This window comes from Conger conger, chromosome 9, assembly GCF_963514075.1.
Source record: "Conger conger chromosome 9, fConCon1.1, whole genome shotgun sequence".
Taxonomy (NCBI): Eukaryota; Metazoa; Chordata; class Actinopteri; order Anguilliformes; family Congridae; genus Conger; species Conger conger.
The window spans coordinates 46,107,116-46,129,674 of NC_083768.1; the positions used below are offsets into that span (position 1 = coordinate 46,107,116).

At 39.4% G+C, this 22,559-nt stretch overlaps 1 protein-coding gene across 1 annotated transcript in view; it reads right to left on the bottom strand.

Moving 5' to 3' along the window:
- Positions 1–22,559, bottom strand: part of csmd3b (CUB and Sushi multiple domains 3b) — a 268,124-nt gene that overhangs the window by 46,788 nt on the left and 198,777 nt on the right. The window contains exons 41-44 of the mRNA XM_061256027.1: positions 21,951–22,160; positions 21,144–21,332; positions 17,073–17,250; positions 5,825–5,970 (exon numbers count right to left, since the gene is read on the bottom strand). Coding sequence (XP_061112011.1) covers positions 5,825–5,970; positions 17,073–17,250; positions 21,144–21,332; positions 21,951–22,160 — 723 coding nt within the window. The remainder of the gene's footprint in view (positions 1–5,824; positions 5,971–17,072; positions 17,251–21,143; positions 21,333–21,950; positions 22,161–22,559) is intronic.

Sequence of the window (22,559 nt, forward strand, 5' to 3'; positions counted from 1 at the left end):
CTTGCCACAGTTTGAGTGTTTTCCTTCCCGCAGAGGGAGTTTCAGGCAAGGTTTCTGTTTTTCTGTTTCTGTATACAAATAATTAGACCAGTCAATTAGACCTGTACACCAGCTCATTAATGCAAATATCTAATCAGCCAATCATCTGACAGCAGCTAAATGCAGAAAAGCATGCAGGTCAAAAGGTTCAGTTATTGTTCAGACCAAGCATCTGAATGGGGGAAAATGTGTTATGCAATGGTTTAAAAAAGTATTCAGACCTCTTCACTTTTTGCCTTATTGTAGCCTTTAAGGACCAGAAACAAAACAACCGTTAGGAAATTTATGTTGCAAGCCAAGAAGTTTTATCATCAGGCTTTACGCTATATATAGTTTATAAATATACACTCAGTGATCACTTTATTAGGTAGACCTGCACACCAGTTTGTTAATGCAAATATTTAATCAGCCAGTCATGTGGCAGCAACTAAATGCAGAAAAGCGTGCAGACGTGGTCAAAAGGTTCAGCTGTTTTTCAGACCAAGATCTAAGTGACTTAGAATGATTGTTGGTGCCAGACAGGGTATTTAAATATCTCAGAAACTGCTGGTCTCCTGGGATTTTCACACATAACAGTCTCTAGAGTTTTCAGAAAATGGTGTGGAAAAACAAAAAACATCCAGTGAGTAGCAATTCTATGGGTGAAAACACCTTGTTAATGAGAGAGGTCAGAGGAGAATGGCCAGACTGGCTAAACCTGACAGGAAGGTTATACAATAATGGTATGCAGAAGAGCAACTCTGGACATCAAACCTTGAAGTGGATGGGACAGCACCAGTAAACCAATAAGTAAAAAATATAAGTCTAATGCAATAAAGTGGCCACTGAATGTTATACTGAACTGTATGTTTAAATGGGGTACTGTTAAACTGTTACATTTTGTACATTGTGATATTATTTGGGACAGATATAATTCTTTCTTGATTTGCCTATATAGTCCATAATTTTAGGTTTGTAATAAAACAATTATCATGTGGTTAAAGTGCACTCAGCTCAGCTTTTATTATGGTGTATTCTTTATGCATTTTTATTTCACCATGTAGAAATTACAGCATATTTTATACATAGCCCCTTCATTTCAGGGCTCAGTAATGTTTGGGACAAATGGCTTCACGGGTGTTTCTGAAATAAGGGAGGTTTCAGTATCCAATATTTATTTGAGGTTTCTAATTGCCTGCTGTCTGCTATTGGTGTTTATCAACACGTGGAGCAGAGTTGTGCCAAAGAAAGCCAAGGAAGCCATTACTAGGCTGAGAAATAAGAAATAAATGATCAGAGACATAGGCCAAACCTTAACTTTGCCAAAATCAGCTGTCTGGGACTTCATTAAGAAGAACGAGAGAAGCTCAAGCTCAAGAATTACAAAGGGCCTGGTAGGCAAAGGAAGAAGTATTCTCACCATAATGAAGAAAAACTCTCAAACATCTGTTCAATAGATCTGAAACACTCTTCAGGAGGCAGGCGTGGATGTGTCACTGACTATGGTCCACAGGTTTAATGAACAGAACTAAAGAGGCTACACTGTGAGATGCAAACCACTAGTTAGCTGGAAAAACATGATGCCCTGGTTATTTTTGCCGGCAGAGAAAAAGGTCTTGTGGATAGATGAGTCCAAGATTCACTTGTATAAGGAGAGATGGGAAGAGCAAAATATGGAGGCCAAAAGGAACTGCACAAGATCCAAAGCACCCCCTCATCTGTGAAACATGGTGGGGAAGGTGTTATGGCATGGCATGTATGCCTGCCACAGGTAGTGGTTCACTTGTCTTCACTGATAATATAACTGCTGACAGCAGCAGCAGAACGAATTGTACAAAAGTGTAGTGTACAGAAGCATCTTATTTGTTCAAGTTCAAGCAAATGCCTCCAAACTCATTGGATGGAAATTCACCCTACAGCAAGATAATGATCCAAAACATACTACTAAAGCAACAAAGAGGTTTTCAAAGCCATAAACTGGCCAACTCAGTCACCCGATCTGAATACAATTCAACACGTGTTTCACATTTCATACTATCCATTGAAACAAGCAGTACCTGAAGATAAGAAGTATATATATTTAAACAGCGAGAGCACTGTTTAAACTACATTAAAATACCACAGAAAGAGAACAAGAAAAAAAAAACTACATTTTAAAAAGCAAGTACAATTTTCCTGATGAAAATCATTTGAAACAACCCTGAGACCCCTAATTCTAATCAATTTGCCCAAATTGAGGGTAACCTGCAGCTGATTCAATTCAAATCAATTTTGTGCATGGAAAATGAAAGAAGTCTTCCTGAGTTCAGTATTCATATGGGGTTTACAGAGTAACAAATGCCTGAGAGCAAGTATGCCATTCAATAGATTTAAACAGAAAAAGGGAAAAGATATGAGATGGAAGCTTATCTAACGTTGCTTTGTAAATTAAAATGAGACCATGGTATACTCTCCAAGTACGGTAAGGCCTATTTTCTCATGCAATGTCTCGTGATATGTTCTAAAACTATCACCTGTAATAAATCTGAGTGCGCTATCATACACTGCATCAAGTGGGTTGAGTGCTGTGGCAGATGCATGCATATACTGTAGATTATATCAGCACAGCCTATGACAGATAAAACATTTTTTTTAACAATGTCTAATTTAAACATCCTTTCTAAGGACTTTTTGCACCCGTAGAAAAATTGTCCATTTAAATTTCAGTTGAAAGATTAATTTCTTTAATTCATTAATCTAACCAGATATCTATGGTATATACTTATAACACTGGGTTCTCTGAATTTGTAAACCTTCAATATTTTGAAAAATAAGACTGAATATTCTAATCTCTGTGATGTTTCACTTTAGATCTCAAGAGCATGTAATTTTTCTTGGCTGGGTTAAGGACAAGTTTCAGTTTGAGATCTAATAGAGCATTCTGATTGGCATGGAAATCAGCCTGTACATTTCTAAAAGCTTCATCAACTGAGGGTGCTAATTGTAAATGGCATCCATATCAAAATTAACAGAACAATTTGTAATGAGTGAACCCAGACCGTGTATATATAAAGTAAAGCGCAATGGAACAAATATCGAACCCTGGGGAACCCCTTTGTAAATCTTAATAAAATTAGGCTGATGCCCACCTGTTACTATTGCCAATGTTCTGTATTTAAAATAATCCTACTACTTGTGGCCGGTAGCGTAGTGGTTAAGGTACATGACTGGGACATGCAAGGTCGGTGGTTCTAATCCCGGTGTAGCCACAATAAGATCTGCATAGCTGTTGGGCCCTTGAGAAAGGCCCTTAACCCTACATTGCTCCAGGGGAGGACTGTCTCCTGCTTAGTCTAATCAACTGTAATGTAATGTAACTTGCAGACATTGCCATTAAAACCAATTTACTTCAGCATATCTAAAAGAACATTTCGATTTTCTTCAAAGGCTTTCGATAAATTAATAAATAATGATATCATTTGATACTAATTATATCAGACCACTTTGCATGCAGCAGTTACAGTACAGTGCCCAGACAAAAAGCAGTTTAAAATACTATAATGAGAATAATATGAGTAATTTGTCACTCCCTTTAAGTAAGGGAGTGACAAATGCCATTTCCAGACTTCAGGAATACATCCATCAGCAATGGACAGGTTCAAAATGTGAAGTCAAAATGGCAGCTATCTGGGGTCAAGCAAGTCAGTAGCTTTAATCGATAGCCTTTAATTCTTGAAATACGGAGAATTATCTCAATGGAAAATTCAACTTGGTAAGTTGATTCAAACTAGTTGGGTGATTCATTCTTTGCAGTGCAGCAGTATTTCTCAATAAACACATGACATATATTATCTTTACCAGAAACAGGTGAAGAATCATAAATTAGATTGGTAGAACAGAGACTTTACCAGGATTACCCTGACAATCAGACAATAAAAAATGTTTTGTTTGATTACAAATCTAGAGACTTTTTCTCACATACAGTAAATCTAACCTTATTTCTGAGACTAGTGAATGTAACAAATTTGCTAAGCTAAAGGTAAACACTAAGTGATATGAATACTTATAAATATAAATGCGATATGAATATGTTCAGAGGGTACCCTCAGTGACCACTTTATTACGTACACCAGCTTGTTAATTCCAAATATCTAATATCTAATCAGCCAAACATGTGACAGCAACTCAATGCATAAATGTATGCAGACATGGTCAAGTGTTGTCGCTCAGACCAAGCACCAGAATGTGGAAAAAATGTGATCTAAGAGACTTGACCATGGAATGATTGCTGATGCCAGATAGGGTGGTTTGTGTATCTCAAAAACGGCTGACTCTCACAAGTCTCGAGAGTTTGTAGAGAATGTTGCGAAAAAGCAAAAAATACAGTATTTGGCAGTTCTGTCGGTGAAAACGTGAGGCCAAAGGAGAATGGCTCGACTGGTTCAACCTGAGAGGAAGGCAACTCAAATAACCAGCCATTAAAACATTCGTATGCAGAACAGCATCTCTGAACACAAAAATGTTGAACCATGGAATGGATGGGCTATAGCAGCAGAAGACCAATAAGTCAAAGAAAATAAGTCCAATAAATACCTAATAAAGAGGTCACTGAGGGTAAATCCTGTTTGTGAATTGGCTCCCCTTCTGCAGAATAAAGAATACTGATTGTTCACAGTTTACCTTTTCCCTCTTACTGTTTCTTCTTTTTCTCCACAATTTAGAAGGGCCAGTCATGCTCCTACTGATATTGTCATCAGTCAACTTCTTGCCATTTTGGGAGAGCACAGCCAAGCATGTGTGCTTGCACCTTTGTCCTAGTCACTCCTAAATTACCTAGTCACTCCTTATACCAGAGCAAGCCACCTAGCTAAATTGTCATCCAGAGGTATTTTATGGAACTTTAATAACCTACCTAGTTGGCACGGGTAAAATTTAATTTCAGCAAACTTCAGCAAAGCTCACAAGTTAAATGATCTATTGTTAAAATGAGACTGGCATGTCAAGCCAGTGTTACAGTAATACACTGAAAGCCTATATTCAATACATGCAATGACCACTAGATGGCATTATTACATTAGGCAACCTTTTCTGCCCCAGTTGTCACTGAACACAGCCAATTGTATGCGTAGCGACACTGTCCTTTTTTCCAAATAAAAACTACACAAACTGTGTGATGACTGTCAAGTTTTGTACATGCAAATATTCAAATATTCAGTATTCAGTAATATACTTATTCTACTTGAGATAGCAATGATTCCAAGGGTTAGTTCACCCCATGCTGACCGTCCACATCTAATTATTCCAAACAAAACGCCCTTTGAAAAAAAAAGCCCTTTGAAATCGTGAGCAAGACAGTGGTACGCAATAAGGCAAGTTTACTGTGAAGGAATGAATAAACACAATAATAGCAAATTATGGAGAGGTAAACTATGTTAGGTAAACATGAAAAACACACAAAGCTAATTTACTTCCTCGATTCAATAATGATTCAATGATCTCCACACTTCCCTGACATGTCTGCCTAGCATCCTAATATAACCGAAACGCTTTTAGGAGGAAGAAGCACAGGGGTAGATGCATCTAGCAACAGAAGAAAAATATGAAAATCTAAAATACAACAAAGTAATCTTATCTGATCCAGATTAATAGCAACTAGAATTGGAGCATATAGCACATGTATATAACACCTCTACCCCTGGATTGCTGCAACTGACGGTGATTAGATGTAATTGTGAGCATCTGTGACCTGTACCACAAAGCTTCTCAAGGTGAAAATGCAAATAAAGGGATAATACATTGGGGCAGATATGATATTTCTTATGCTCACCATGGTAACTGAGAACAAAGAATCCACTGCCACTGAAGTCACTATGGAACTTGATGAGGATCTGATTGGAGGTGCTGTAGACAGACTCCAGTGCTGTGTTCCCACTGAACTGTCCGATTTGAGGGGAACTGTGGTCCGGACCATCCCTGCAGGAATCAAAACATGCATCATTTAGGATATGTCAAAAACAGTCAATATACACAGTCAAATGTAAAGCAAGCAACCAGATTTCTACTTTACGACCAATCAATCTTTCAAGGATCACCCAATTGACTGTGGTTCTTTATGATGTTTTATAGGGAAGAACTTCTGAAATAAGAGTATACTGTACACATTTTCACACTGGTCGAAGAGCATCTGTTGTTTGACTGATCTTTGGACTCTTTTTGGAAATAATCCCCTCATGTCCAAGTCGCAAGGGTTAAAGTCCAAGTCTTGTCCAAGTCTCAAAGTCATAGTATTATAAAAAAGAACATCTGAAAATAATCAGGATTCATCCCAAATATCACAAATAGAATTACTTTAGTTGATATTCTAAATAAAATCATAGTTTATCAAATACATGCACATATAACCTCTCTGTGGTGTGCCAAAATTGTGAGGACTTTAACTTAAACATCTCCCAAACTCAAAGTGGCACACACCATAGAGAAAATTATATTATAAAAGTTATGCATGACAATGTGAGTCACAAAACAGCACAGATTATGCAAAGAACAGAAGAGAGACCAGCTAGGTTGGCATATATAAACAGAAAACATACAGCTAAATCTCCAGCTATGTTAGTTTAGTAGGCTGGTCATGAACATCAACTAAGTGAGTTCACTAGTCTAGCCAGCTAGTTCTCGCTACTTGGAAAAATGGCAGTGACAGTATTAGCTACTTCCATCTAGTTAACTAGCTTGCCTATAGTAGTTTGCGATCTAACTCGCGAGTTAGCCGACTGGCTAATATGGGATATTGGAATTCAATGACCTATCAAGTATTGATTGAACCTCCCGATGTAAAAACTAAGGAAATTAATCACAAAAATAAAAGTTTTAACCCTATCCACTTTGCACTCTTGTGACTGAGTCATCAATGTATCAAATTATTGTTGTGTTCATATATATATCATACAAAAAACTGTGACAAAATAAAACCACAAAACGGCAATGCCAAATTTTTCAAAAGACTCTCCGCTAGCAAGAACAGCAGTATAGATGCTTATCAGCCACTTATCTGCAAAGCAGGGCAATAAAACTCCAGCATCCTCCTAGCCATACTCACGGTTTACCCTCGCCACAGACACAGACAATAAAAGGCATATTCTAACAATTCTTGATACCATTTCTCTATGTCACAAAAAAATGTTCCAATATAAGAACAAAAATATACAATTCAGAAGTTGCATGAATAAACACATTGTAAAAGGAGAAAGGAAGACAAAGAAAAATCATCATTAATGCCATTTGGTGTCCAAGGGGTGCATCCATTGCTTTGTGTTGCTTTAATTGTTTGACAATGTCAATTCCCCCTGGAGAAATTTGAATGTGTTCCAGCATTACAAAGTGTAAAGAGGCTGACACCATGGCTTGCCTCAATGCAATGCCTGGCAATTTCATTGTCTCGTTTTTTGTTCTGAACAGCAGCCCTGTATTATGTTATATGCAAACAAAGGGCCCTGTGTATCTGTCCAACATAGAGGGCACCACAAATACTTTTCAATAATTAAACAACATGAGTGGTGTTGCAATTATTGGTTTTATTTCAAACCCAAAGTGCTGGAGTACAGAGCCAAAATAACATAAATTGTCCAAATACTTAGACAGCACTGAACATCTATATTAGGTGATGTTTAGGAATTACAGTTATTTCTATTAATATGATCATTGCCAGAGGTATGTGACCCATAGACATTATCAACGTCTGGGTATCTTCCCTTGTGAAGCTCTGCCTTGTAGCCATTTACAGTTCATGTTTGTTTCAGGGAATTTTTCTTTTCAGTTCTGTCTTCAGCAAGTGAAAAGCATGCTCAATTGAATTTAGGTCAGTTAATTGACTTGACCAGTCAAGAACATTCTACTTTTTGGCCCAGAAAATGAATTGGTTCCTTTAGGTGCATGTTTGAAGTCACTGTTCTGCAGCAAGTTGAAATGAAACCAATGTGTTTTGAAGCATTTTGTTGGATCTGTACACTAAAGAATTAATCCTGCGGCTGCCATCAGCAGTAACATCATCAATAAAGACAAGTGAGCCAGTTCCAGTGGCTGCCATATACATGTTTGTCCATGCCATAATATTATCTCCACAATGATTTAGAGATGAGTTGGTGCACTTTGGATCATGAGCAGAAAATGTACATTAAAAAATGTCAAGTAAAAATAAGGTTGCATCCACTTATATTATACGGTGATATACACTCACCGAGCACTTTATTAGGTATTTATTTGGCTTATTTTTTAGACTTCTACTGCTGTAGCCTATGCACTTTGTTATGATATGCTGTATTTTCAGAGATGGTCTTCTGCATACCACGGTTGTGATGTGTGGTTATTTGCGTTACTGTCACCTTCCTGTCTGCTTTGACCACTGCTTTGGCTATTCTCCTCTGACATCTCATTAACAAGGCATTTCTGTCTGCAGAACTGCTGCGCACTGGATTTTCTAAGTTTTTGCACCATTCTTTGCAAACTCTAGAGACTTGTGTGCGTCCCAGGAGATCAGATTCTGAGATACTCAAACCACCCTTCTGCCACCAACAAACATTCCATGGTCAAAGTCATTTAGATCAAATGTTTTCACCATTCTGATGGTTGATGCTCCTTACCCGAATCTACATGATTGCATGCATTGTACTTCTGCCACACAATTGGCTGATTAGATAATCGCATGAATAAGTAGGTGTAATAAAGTAAAATGAAGTGCTTGGTGAGTGTATATAATGTACTCATATAGTGCCCTCCATAGTGTTTTACTGATTTGGCTCTATAGTCAACAATTTCCAATTTGTAACCAAACAATTCACAAGTCTGTAACCCATAGACATCACCAGGTGCTGAGTATCTTCTTAGATGAGGCTCTTCCAGGCCTGTACTGCAGCCATCTTCAGGTCTTGCTTGTTTCGGGGGCTAGTTGGGCAAACATTTCTATTCAGAATATGAAACATATGTTCAATTGAATTCACATCAGGTCACTGATTTAGCCAGTTAATAATCTTACAGTTGTAGGCTTTGGAAAAACTTTGCTGCTTTAGCAGTTTATTTGGCACCATTGTCTTGCTGTAGGATGAAGGACTGTCCAGTGAGATTGGAGGAACTTGGACCGATGTTTTTTTAGAATTCATAGGATGCAATTATGTGTTCATTTCATGGGCATTGCACAGTATATTACACATTATACTGTACATCCTCACTCAGATTAGTACAGTGTCCATTTAACTCAGCAGTGTCCATTTAACGACCTTACAGATAGGCTGAGGGTATTTACGCAAGGCAATATGACCAGTGCGCTGTACCACAAACTTAATCCAATAAACTTGGATTTTTCTCTAGTAAAGCTTTTGCTGACTTTGGTGAGTTCCTGCAGTTCCTTCAGTGAGTTTGAACACAGGGGTGTTGATGATAAGATTATGGGGATCTTTATCTTTTGTCAGTCGTACATACGGTAACCAAATAATAAATACATTTTAATATGTATTTCTGCTGCATGTCAAAATGTGTGAAAAATGTCCGTTTCACAAATTCAGAAATCAATGAATGTGAAATGTATGATATGCGGTTGATTAATGTATTTTCAATGCATTGTTCAAATGCATTTCTAATTGTATTCCAAATACATTTTGATTGATCTGAATGTACAACCACTAATTGATTTGTTGGAAGGGGCAGGTAGGAAAATGAGGTAAATGAGTCGACAGTTGAATGTGAGAAAGCATTCGCCACTCTGAAGCAGAAACCGTGCGCATCCCCAGGAACAGGGCTGCCAAACGCACGCTCCTCTTTTCATTTTCTTTACTCGGGGGGGCACAGTCCGCAGTGCCGCTGATGGGAACATAAGAAGTGGAAATTGTTGTGCCTCACGCTGCTCTCGTTACCTTGTCGAGAACGAAATAGTCTGTGGTCCATGTGGACCGGCCGCTGGGACCGGTGCCTGCTAACGCCGTCCTTTCATCCGAAGCGCGTCAGCTCTTTGAATCCAGCCACATTGCTGCCGTCCCCAGATGAGGGCGAGCCTCAACTTTGATGTATTGAAACAGAACCAGGTAACAACTCAAAGGTAATGGAAGCACCAATAGCACAGGCACCTGATCTGTACGTGGACAGATCTTTTTATGTTGATGGGAAGCGGCACACTGGACAGGGTGCTGTTAAGGCCTGGTCAGCTGCCGGGGCAGTCTGCCCGGGTAGCCGAATTGCATTCGGTCTCACAAGCATGTGATGTGATGTGAACATTTACACGGACTTCATGCATCTCGGGTAGTACGTGATCTTGTGGGTTTGTGGGCAAATTGGTTTCTGACATGAGCTGAATCCCCTAAACAAAATGGGGGAGTAGTGGAGAAACTACATTAAGGCATACAAGTGCCAAAATGGGTAGTAGTCATAAAAGTCACACACCAAAGGAAAGGACCCTCACTCAGAAGGGAGAGGAGAGTGGATAAGCGAGACCTAACAGAATCCTTGGGAGTAGTACAGGAAGGAGCAAGGAAACCAAAATCTTTCTTTTTTTTTTTTTCAAATTGGAGAAGCTTCAGCATTTATCATCATGGACAGAGAAAATGGTTGGAAAATGGCGGGAGGTACGATGAGGACAATATTTGGAAGGGGCTAGGGAACACAGTAATCCTGCCTTATAGCTTGATGGTGACCTGTCCAGGGTGTATTCCTGCCTTTCGCCCAATGTATGCTGGGATAGGCTCCAGCCGCCCTGCGACCCTGTTCAGGATAAGAGAGTTAAGATAATGCATGGATGGATGGATGTATTAGGGATCAAATTAAAGTTCCACTGTTTGTATCTTCCACAGAGCAGGGGAATGGTCGAACAGGCCCACTACTGCAAGGAAGGACTGGGTGACACAGCGATTTTTCTTTCCATGAGAGCAGGATCACCAAACCCAAATTAATTTTCTCCCTCTGAATTTCTAAAAATCCCGTTCGAAGAGGGAAGGGAATTGCATTTCATAAGAGATAAGTTAGTGGAGTATGCAGGTGTCTGTCACAGGTTTCAAGGACAGACCCAGATCCTGCAGAGGAAAACGGCAAGGAGGAACCAGGGGATCAGGTTCTGGTAGAAGCTTTCTGGGAGAGGTCACTCAAACCTAACTGGACCCAGCCACACACAGTTCTGCTGATTATCACATCAAGCAGCCTGGCTTTCAGGAATTCCATCTCCTGGGACAATGTTTACAGTAATACAAAGGTAAGGCTTAACATGGGACACAATAATACCCGCCCACCCTATGGACTCCTAGGGAGCTTGGTTGTTGTTGGAGTCTCTGTGCTGGAGACACACAGATTCCAGATGTCAGAGTATGAACTAGTGGCATGGATGCAGCTGAACATGAGTATATTTGGCGTATCGCTGATTTCCATAAATTGATGATCAGTTTATGATTGGTGATCAGAATCATAATAAAATGATGCACCACTGTTGTAATGTTGATGCAAAATGGTACATGCATAATGGTATGGAAAAATCTGAAAGTATGGATTGATACTGGAATAGGTTGGGAGATTATATAAAGTTATCATGAGATATATGGGGTAAACTTGGCAAAGACAGCAGCAGGACTGAAGAAAGATGGTTGCACTTCTGTGGAAGTAACTCATAAATTTGCTATCCACTTAGGAGGAGCGCTGACCATTAGGTGCCTTCCTCCAGGGAAGCCTGGCTCCTGTCCTGAATTAGAATGACCCAAGTTTGTTCTGGCCCAAGTAGGAGTATCAGTCCAACACTCTAAATTGTTGATAATGCGGCCGAAACATTGAATATAATTATGTAGAAAAAACAATGCCCAGTCATATAATTCAGCAGAAATATCAGAAACACTGGGAAGGGGAGGGGTCCCTATCGGTAATAGGGCTTTGCCAGGAGGACAACATGATTAAGGGAAGTTCAAATCCCAATGGGACATATGCTGTTTCTCAGTAGATCTACTTCCCCAACCATGCCACAGTCACTTCTACATGATTCACAGTGTTCAGTATGTCATCACTGACGGCCTTAAGCAGTTAGCTTTCTCCCAGGAGCAGTGCTCCACGGTAGGGGGAAGGGTGCAGTGCAGTGCTCCCAGAGAATCAGGACAAGCCTTGTCATCCTCACTGGGACCTAATGTAAAAATAGTATCAAAGTATTATCAAAAGTAATTTGAACCATAGCAGTGTGAGCAAACTCCATCACTTGATGTGGGTGGGTCCTTTATATTATACAAAAGCAGAAACTGCATGATGCCTAAAATTTCTCACTGCATTAACCAATCCTGCATTTCTGTTTCTATCGTGTTATTTGCACCTGATTTCACCGACAACACCACTGTGCCCAGGCATGTCCATTGGGACAGACCAGATAATTATTTCAATAGAGCTTTCTGCAGGTGGGGTTGAATATAATAATTTTTACTGATTGCATCATCCAGACGGTAATTTGAGAGGTGACAAATGAAATGATCCATCCATCCATCCATCCATCATCTGAACCCGCTTATCCCGATCAGGGTCGCAGGGGGGCTGGAGCCCATCCCAGCATACATTGGGCGAAAGGCAGGAATACACCCTGGACAGGTCGCCAGTCCATCGCAGGGCACACGCACCATTCACTCACACACTCATGCCTACGGGCAATTTAGACTCACCAATCGGCCTAACCTGCATGTCTTTGGACTGTGGGAGGAAACCGGAGTACCCGGAGGAAACCCACACAGACACGGGGAGAACATGCAAACTCCGCACAGAGAGGCCCCGGCCGACGAGGATTCGAACCCAGGACCTCCTTGCTGTGAGGCGGCAGTGCTACCCACTGCACCATCCGTGCCGCCCAAATGAAATGATGTTCACCAAATTAGTTAATGCTTTTAGGAGGTAAAGGTTGCCTCATCACCAATTCAAAATGGGGCTGTGTCCAGAAGTTTGTTCCATATGCACAATTAAGCAGGTGATGTTGATGAACAAGACCTACTGTATGTTATCCTGCCACTAAATAAATAAGCAACTTACAGTTGATTAGACTAAGCAGGGACAATTCCCCCTGGAGTAATGCTAGGTAAAAGGCCTTGCTCAAGGGCCCAACAGCTATGCAGATCTTATTGTGGCTACACAGGAATTTATTCCACTGTGATATGGCCCACTCTCCCCTACTTAGCAAACTGTGATCTGCCCATCCTGGTAGATCTGTTTGTGAAGTCTTTTGAGGACAGTGGACACTGACACATTCACACCTGCATCCTGAAGAGTGTTTCTCATCAACAGGTGTTTGGGAATGTTTCTTTATTATGGTGAGAATTTTTCAATCATGAACTGTAGAGGACTTCCTTGGCTAACAGGCCCTTTGCGATCATGAGCTCATCAGAGCTCACTTTCTTCCTAATGATGCTCCAAACAGCTGATTTCAGTAAGTCGTAGGTTTGGCCTATGTCTCTGACTGATTTTTCTTCTCAGGCTCATAATAGCCTCCTTGATTTTTATTGGCACGTCTCTGGTCTCATTCTCACTCATGTCAATCAGAGACTTCAAAGGAAATCAAAAGACTAGATACTGAATTCTCTCTTATACCTGTGACACCTTAGACCTAACACCTCGGAAGCCATTTGTCCCAGACTTTATGGTGCCTTGAAATGGATAATGAATCAAAAGTGCTGCAATTTCTACATGGTAAAACCAAAATGTATAAAAATGCTATTAAAAGCAGAAAATCTGCACTTAGTACAGTACAGACCCTAAAATTAATGTTAGGGTCTGTAATTCTTGAGAGTTGGGACAAAACATGTCCTACATAGAAAAGTCTAATTTATATTAAAAATCAAGAAATTCCAATATTTATGGACTGTATGTATGTATGTATGTATACATACATACATACATACAGTCCATAAATATTGGGACATCGACACAATTCTCCTCTTTTTGGCTCTATACACCACCACAATGGATTTGAAATGAAACGAACAAGATATGCTTTAACTGCAAACTTTCAGGTGAACGGTGTAGGAATTACAACAGTTTGTATATGTGCCTCCCACTTTTTAAGGGACCAAAAGTAATGGGACAAACTAACAATCATAAATCAAACTTTCACTTTTTAATACTTGGTTGCAAATCCTTTGCAGTCCATTACAGCCTGAAGTCTGGAACTCATAGACATCACCAGACGCTGGGTTTCATCCCTGGTGATGCTCTGCCAGGCCTCTACTGCAACTGTCTTTAGTTCCTGCTTGTTCTTGGGGCATTTTCCCTTCAGTTTTGTCTTCAGCAAGTGAAATGCATGTTAAATCGGATTCAGGTCAGGTGATTGACTTGGCCATTGCATAACATTCCACTTCTTTGCCTTAAACGCTTTGGTTGCTTTCGCAGTATGCTTCGGGTCATTGTCCATCTGCACTGTGAAGCGCCGTTCGTTTAATTTCAAATCCATTGTGGTGGTGTATAGAGCCAAAAAGAGGATAATTGTGTCGATGTCCCAATATTTATGGACCTGACTGTATATATATACAATGCATACACATACAGTGCTGTGAAAAAGTATTTAATTTGGCCCCTTCCTGATTATTATTGAATATTCCTCACACGGTTTCAGATCTTTACAAACTGTGGTAACAATTCACAATAAGGTTACATGAGTTGGCATGAAGTAATGTAGTTGTTCATTATTAAAACTACTGAAACGTTAAGCTGTTCAGCTTTGTTTATGCCAATTCAAACCAGTTAATGTATCTGTTAATGCTTAACTAAGTGTATGTTTATCCCATGGTTTGCTAATGTATAAATATTCATGTAACCAATACATTAGTATAAAAATACATTAACTAATGAAAGGTGAATTTCATGATTAATCAATGCATTCATAAATCATTCATTCATGTTAACAACTACATTAGTTAATACCAATTCATGTGACCTTATTGTAAAGTGTAACCTAAAATGTTATATTAGCCTAAGAGAACCTGAGTAAACAGGAAAGACATTTTTAAAATTACCATTTCATTTGCTGAATGAAAAAAGTTATGAATCACCCAAGTCACCCCTGAAAAAGTAATCGGTCCCTTAAGCTAGATCTGGTGGCACCGGCTTTAGCCATAACAATTGCAAGTCTTTGTTTACAGAACTTAGGAGATGGAGCGAGTATCAGTGATCCAGATCAATTATCGAATCTATCGATCCAGTTGCCATTTTATGCATTGCTTGTTAGCATGCATTTGATAAATTGTGAACCAACACAAGCAAGGTATTGTGGGATAGCTATCTTACAAGAAGCAAACACCTATTGATGAGGGCTTTCAAAATATATGTGCATTCTTTGAACAGTTATTGCTATAGGGAGAGCAGTTATCAATCTTTTGCAGTTACATGATAATGGGGAAGTCAAATGGAAGAAAATAATAAGGAAAATGGAAGAATGAAAAAGGTTCAGGGTTAGAGGTTAAACCTGAGATATGTATTGTTTGTATTTTAATAGAATTGTGGTTTTAACACTATCACACTCAAACTCACTCAAAATAATAGTACACACTTGGTTAGAGATCACAATTTCAAAGTTTGAGGGTGTATTTTCTGTGATGGGAGAAGGCAAAAATAAAAAGAATCTTGAAAACCAGTTTTTCAACTATATTCAAACTTCAAATATTTCTGGAGATATGACTCCTCATGAATGATTAATGAATGTGTGATGTCTTGTGTTTTACCTCTGATTCTTCACTTTAACAGGGGATGAAAAACATAAAAGATCACATTTTTAAACATGTCTCCGAAGTATGCATGTTCACATTTTATACATTTTACCACTGATATTTGCCTTAAGGGTCCTGAGGGTGAGGTGTCATCATTTCTGTTAGTCTCCAGAAACAAACAAACGGCTTGGGATATGACATTACCAAAACTAGCAAGGGATAAGAGAACAGGAGGTGGCAATAGCGGAGTATTCAGCTGAGACCAGGGAAGACAAAAGGACCTGACTAATGAACAGTAATCTATCTGGGTATAGGAATGAACATGTGAAAAGAAGAAAATTGCTTAACTAAAAAAACTCAAGTCACTTCACTGGCCCATTTAGCCTATCCATTTTCCATGAGAGGATCTTGATTGCATTCCCCCCACCCATTGGTATATTAGTACTGACGAGAGAATATATGGCTAATAATATACAAGCCATAGGCAGTATATGGTAAGAGCTGGAAAAAATATAATACCCGTATAGAAGGAGAGACAGATTTGTACAATACTACAATTGTAAAATAAAATGAAAGTAGAAAAAATAAGCTGTATGTATACAAAAGAAAAAGAAAAAACATGTCCACCAACCCCCATGTCAAACAAAGCAACTCACAAACTACAAATCTCTACACACCAGCCCATGATTCTAGCTCTCCCTTCCCAGCCATGACCTGGTGATCCCTCCTCCCGACCTTCAGGCTTTTCCATCCTGGCTCCCTGATGGTGGAATGGCCTTCCCACTTCAGACAGGACAGCAGGTTATTTCCTCAAAAGCCATCATATCTCTCCTCCCCTTCTCCACCCATTCCTCTGTTCCACATCCTCTCCTACATATTCTGTATCTCCCTGCAAACTCTGCCCTCCCTTCCACATTAATTCTAATTCTAGTGACAAAGGATTACCTATTACCGGTGTATTATGGCCCAACCATTAAACTCTCATTGATTGCTACTTGGGATGTCGGTGAATTACAAATCTAGCCCTGTTCTCTGCACACTAATTGTTAGTTGCTCTGGATAAGAGCATCAGCGAAATGACTAAAATGTAAATCTGAAGCAAATTTTAATGGTGTTAAACAGTCTGCTGGGAAGCCGGAACTGCTATTTACAGCTATATTTAAGTCCAAGTATAGATTGGGATTGGAATCCTGTGGGACCCACGGATCTGAACAGATTTGTTGCGATCAAGGGACAAGTTTACTCTGATGCGGACGGGAGCTGGAACAGGTGCGCTGGATGTGTGTTGAACCGAATATGACTCTTTCCAAATTAGTATGTTTTCATTCTGTGACAATGTCAAAGATTTGACCGGACCAAACAGTAATGCAACCGCACATGGGTTCTTACCAAACTGTGATGTAGTCATAGATGGGCTCCGTGCTGAGTACAGTGAAGTTAATGTAAATTCCATTTCCGGGTGGGACTCGGACACTCCAAACACAGTCTTGAAAGTTGGGGTATTCTGCAGGGTGTCCTGGGGAGTAGATGGTTCCGTTCATGGACGTGATGTTACCCCCACAGAGAGCTTTGGGAGAAAAGAAGACAAGGTCAGAGTGCAGATAAACACACACAGCATGATCACTAATCAACACCTCACAGTCTGAACGCGACACCACCAAAAATAGACAAATGGTGCATGTGTAAAAGTGCAGATTGCCAGTTTTAATTAATGGTCATTTTTATACATATTGGTTTAACCATGTATAAATTACAGAACTTTTTGGATTCATTTCAATGCTTTTACACCATAAAAATGACACGGACCACACCATATCTACAAGATGGATAGACAACTTTTGTACACTTCACTGATTTTTTTTTTTTTGACAGACCTTGAAGTTCACATTGTGAACTCAAACTTGACCCCCTAGTGAAAAGTGAAAATGAAAAGTGGATTCTACACCTCTGAATGTATTGGAATTGACACTTTTAGGCATTTTCTGGCCTTTTGAGGTTTTTTTTATAAAAGAAAAGAGCGCCCCCAAGAGGCCAGATTTCAAACAGTCATATCTAAGGAACTTCTGGTCCAAAGGAAAAAATATTTTGTGATCTCAGTGAGAACTACAATATACCTTAAATCTATCAAAATCCCTGATGTTGAAACGTGTCCAGATGTTCACTCATAATATAATTTCCCCACTTTCCCCAATTTACACAAAATATTGCATTTGACTAAATGAACTGAATGAATATTTAGAATCACAGAACTTGTCCGACACTCATCTCATGATTGAAATGTAAACAGAGACATGAGAGCCGTCAATAACAACCCAGGGAAAGCCCGTATGGTTGTGAGATGCAAAGGGAAATCAGTGAACTGCCTGACATTGTTTGGTGCTGTCAAAGCCTTGATAGTGGCATGTATAGCTCTACCTACTAACTGCTGACTGCAATGGGCCCCAAGTCATGACTTGTGCATTGTTGTATTTTTCTAGTTGGGAGGAACCGTAGTGTAATGATACGTTTCATTTCCGCTGCGAGAGCATTATTGCGTGCAGTAGGATAATATGCAGCTTCTCTTACAAGATCCGTGACAAACAGAATACCCGGACAATCAAGGTGCTACTTTTTCAACAATCTCAGTCTCATTAGACTTTTCCAATATGTCCTTTCTTTCATTGTCTCCGCCTCTGTGCATGCACCACAGCCATCTGCTGGCAACTCCTGACCGAGTTAAGACACCTCCCGAGCTTGCTTAAATCATTTAGGAGCTAAGACCATTCTGGACACACAAGAATTTGAATCCAATGCACTTATTCTTACTCCTACAATTAAGATAAAAATTGCATCATTCTCAGAATTCTGACACACTTAAGTCAGAACAGAAGACTGATTACTTGGGTCAGTTACTTTTCATGACCAGGTATGATCAGCATTTGGACCACAGAGCAGTGAATATTAAGCCATCTGTTAGTGTGAGTGATATTTAACTCAGGTCAGAGAAAATATTGCACGCTTTTACTTCTTATAGATATAAAACTCACAACGAGACTGCTGGGCCATATGTAACATCTTAAGAATTGCACTTATTAGTTAGTTAGATTAGTTAGTAGTGTAATAACTCTTTACTTAAAGTGGTCAGTAAAACATATTTATCAAGCAGCTCACACTTTCTCTTTGACAAGAATTGAGAATATTTAAAGACTTAAGAGTGTTTTTGCACACAAGAAATCAATCCATCACACATACAATCACAGGTGCCTCAAATGAAGCAATCACAATGATGTCAAATGAAGAGAAATAACCAATCAAGATTTGGGAAATCTGTGTTCTGTAGATGTAAAAACATTGTTGTTTAATGCTTGGCTAAGCAAAATGGATAAAAAAAGAAAACCAAAACCAAATTGGACTGTGGGTGAATCTGTGATATTAGTGGAAGAGGTTGAAACAAAAAAGATGATTAAAAATAATTAAATGAAAATTTAGCCCCACACTAATTAGCTTAAGATCTTATGCAGGATCCTGCGTCTTTATGAGATTTTACTGGGGTGTTGAGTCTTCTCAGGATATTTGAGAGAGAATCCTACCTGCAGTCAGGACCTGGTTCCTAATTAGGATGATATTTAAAGATTTTTTTCATGCCCATATAGAGTATTTAGTACAATATGTACCTTGTATCAGGCACTCCAGTAGACCAACTTAAATGAGATCATAGCAACACACTCCATATTGTACACCTTAATGCAGGATCAATCAATTAATCACACAATTTAAAAAATGTTATGTACCAACACAGTTTGTGAGCAAGCTCAGTTGAAAAGGTGATACAAGACATTTGGTCCCAAATAGGACACAGACATGTTGTAAATGAAGCATGCTTTAGAAATGTGCAAAATCTGTACAGTACAGCATATTGACTTTATGAAATCCAAAAATACACTTTATAGAGAACAACTCTAAGATTATAAATTAGGCTCTTTGCTCTTTTTAAAACAATCTGCCCAGTGGTGAGTACATGCGGTTTGAAGTATAGTAGATATTATACAGGACTGTAGCAGTCAAAGATCTGTGCTGATACTCATTGATGTAGAGCAGGCTGATGTTCTTGTTAGGGCTGATCAATCAAATTTCGTTTGTCATTTGAGGCTTTTGGCAAATGCAAACATTTCACTTAAAAAGTAAGCTTAAAGTAAGCATAGCATAACAGCCAATCCATAAGTTCCCAATGGAGATGCCATGGCCGGACCTGGAACGAGCAGTCCATGCTGAAAGACCTATCAATTTGTTTCAATTAAAGGAGTTGGCTACAGAGTGGGCTACAACTCCTCCACAGTGATGTGAAAGACAGATATCAGATTATACTGTTAAAGGTTATTAAGTTATTAAGTTTATGGGGCCAATTACCTTTTCAATGGGTGTTTGAAAATGAAATAAGTTTTTCATTAAATAAACGAAATAATAATTTAAATCATGCATTTAATCATGCTTCCAGCTCCCCTTTGTAATCTCAGAATGCCCCTGTTGAGAAACCATACTTTACTGGATCCAACACATTGTAGTTAATTGAGTGCTTGGCACTTTAGATGGAGTCAGTGTGACTCACACTGGCTGCTACTGTCGGTGTGCCAATCTGTTGCCTAGATCGTCTCCCATTGTTTGCATGTTCGGTTTCAATGACGGTTGAAGTCTATGGCCAATTAATCTTCAGAATCTCAAAATTTTGTCTTCTTTTCAAATATAATAAAGTCACTAGCTATGAAAGTATGAAAACCACATCTCAAAATGACAGACAGAATGTGTCAAGGTCCTTTGTATAGCTATACAAAAAATAATCTGGGGGCAACATGGCAATTGTAGTTACATTAATGGCATTTGGCAGACACTCTTATCTAGAGTGACGTACAACAAAGTGCAAAGTGCATACCCATAACCAGGGATAAGTGCGCTAAAAGACCCTAGAGGGAAGTACAATTTCAATGGCTACCTGCGCAACAAATTTAAGGACCAGGGCCTATTTGATCATCAGGTTTTTTTATTTATTTTATTTTTTTAAATACCGCAACACGCAAATGTAAGAACAAACCCCTTACCTAGCCAAACACTACTTACCTAGCCAAACTAAACATCCTGATACACAAGTAAATATCACAGAAAGACAACAATTAAGGAAGTAGGGAGGGACAGGGAGAGGTGCAGCTTTAAGTGATGCGTTCTCAGTTTGCGCTTGAAGATGAGATCAACATGTAGTCCGGCAGAGATCAAAATATCACAGTTTTATTTTGGAGAGCGGATCAATGCAAACATGCCCTGAGCATGGCCGATATGCATAACATTAATGTCAATGTTCAATGGACGTGGAACACTGATAAGCTCAGTCATGAGAGCAGGATGTGTAGGATCACTGATAAATCTGACCAGATAAGAGAAGCAGAGTCCATAAGAATAAAAGCAGAAAAACACAGAGAAGGGGAAACTCACCTTCGCATCGCGGCACAGGGTAATTCCAGTTCCGGCTGATTCCGTGCAGACAGGTGAGCGAGGCCTCTCCAGTGAGGGAGTACCCTTGCAGGCACTCGAACGACACGGTCATGCCGACGCTGAAGTCATTACCGATCACAATCCCGTTGCGGAACGGCCGGGGGTCGGGACAGCTCTGCAGCTGATAGGCTGATAAATAACAATTACGCCATTAGATAAAGACACGTTTGAACGAGTGTCGCAAATGTAATTATGAGGGTGTTCAACACTAGAAAGGCAGAGCTGACGCCATTCTCCGTGTTCTGTGTTGTCTTGTTCCACACATTTGAATGCTTTTCTCAATGCACCTGTAATAGCCTATGCCTTTTCTCTACACAGGTTTCTCCCAGCCTCTATATCAAAACCCAATTTAGAAAATGTTCACTTGTGTCCTTTATTTCAATAAAGTAATTCAAAATCTTTCAGAAATGTGGTCAGTGTGTGCAAAGCAGCAATGCTGGACAGGTTCTAGGCAGTTCTAGGTGAAGAAGAAACCCTGCCGTTTCTTTCTTGTGGTAAATAAATCACTGAGTATTCCTGTACAGTGCAAAAAAATAAAATAAAATACCATATTTTCCTTTGTAATTTAGAGAATTGTACATGAGAAGCCATTAATGGAGTGATTACACAAGTGTAACTACTTTGGAATCGAGTATTGCAGCTGAGAAGCTTTATGTAGCTCTTATTTCGGCCTGTGATTACAGTACCACTTAGACGTCGCCATGCAGGAGAAGTAGCAGGAATATTGGGCATCAACAGATGCCTCACCCTGGTAAGTGATGTGGAATCCAGGCTTGTTTTGGGAGTAGTCACTGTGGAAGAAGAAACTGGTCTCATGGGTTGTGCTGAAGAACGGCTCTGGAACTAGAGGCCCACTGAACCTGTCAATCACTGTGCCTGCCTCTAGAGACCCACTCCGGACCTCCAGATAGTCATGGATGGCTTCCGTGGAGAAATTTAGGAATTGCAGGTGAATTCCTGGAATAAAAAAACAATCAGGAAATCAAAGATAAATCATTATGAATCATTCCACTTTTGATTAATCTGTTAATAGAACATTATTCCAAAAGGACTAGGTCCAGGTGTTTTGTTTTTTTTTTGCAAATGTGAGACCAGCATTGATGTTTCAGTTGGTTAGCAGAGGTTTCCGCCTTGCTACTAGACTAGAGAGGCCTGTAGTTCTTTGGATGTTCGTCTGGGATCTTTTGTGATTTACTGGATTATTGTCACTGCTCCCTTGGATACATTTTGGCATGCAGGCCACTCTTGGGAAGAGTCAATACTGTTCCAAATATAATATTACATTTTGTCTAGTCATAATGTATGAGGCTGGTTTGGCTCCAAAATTTCGTTGTTACTTATCCCCAATTCGACAGT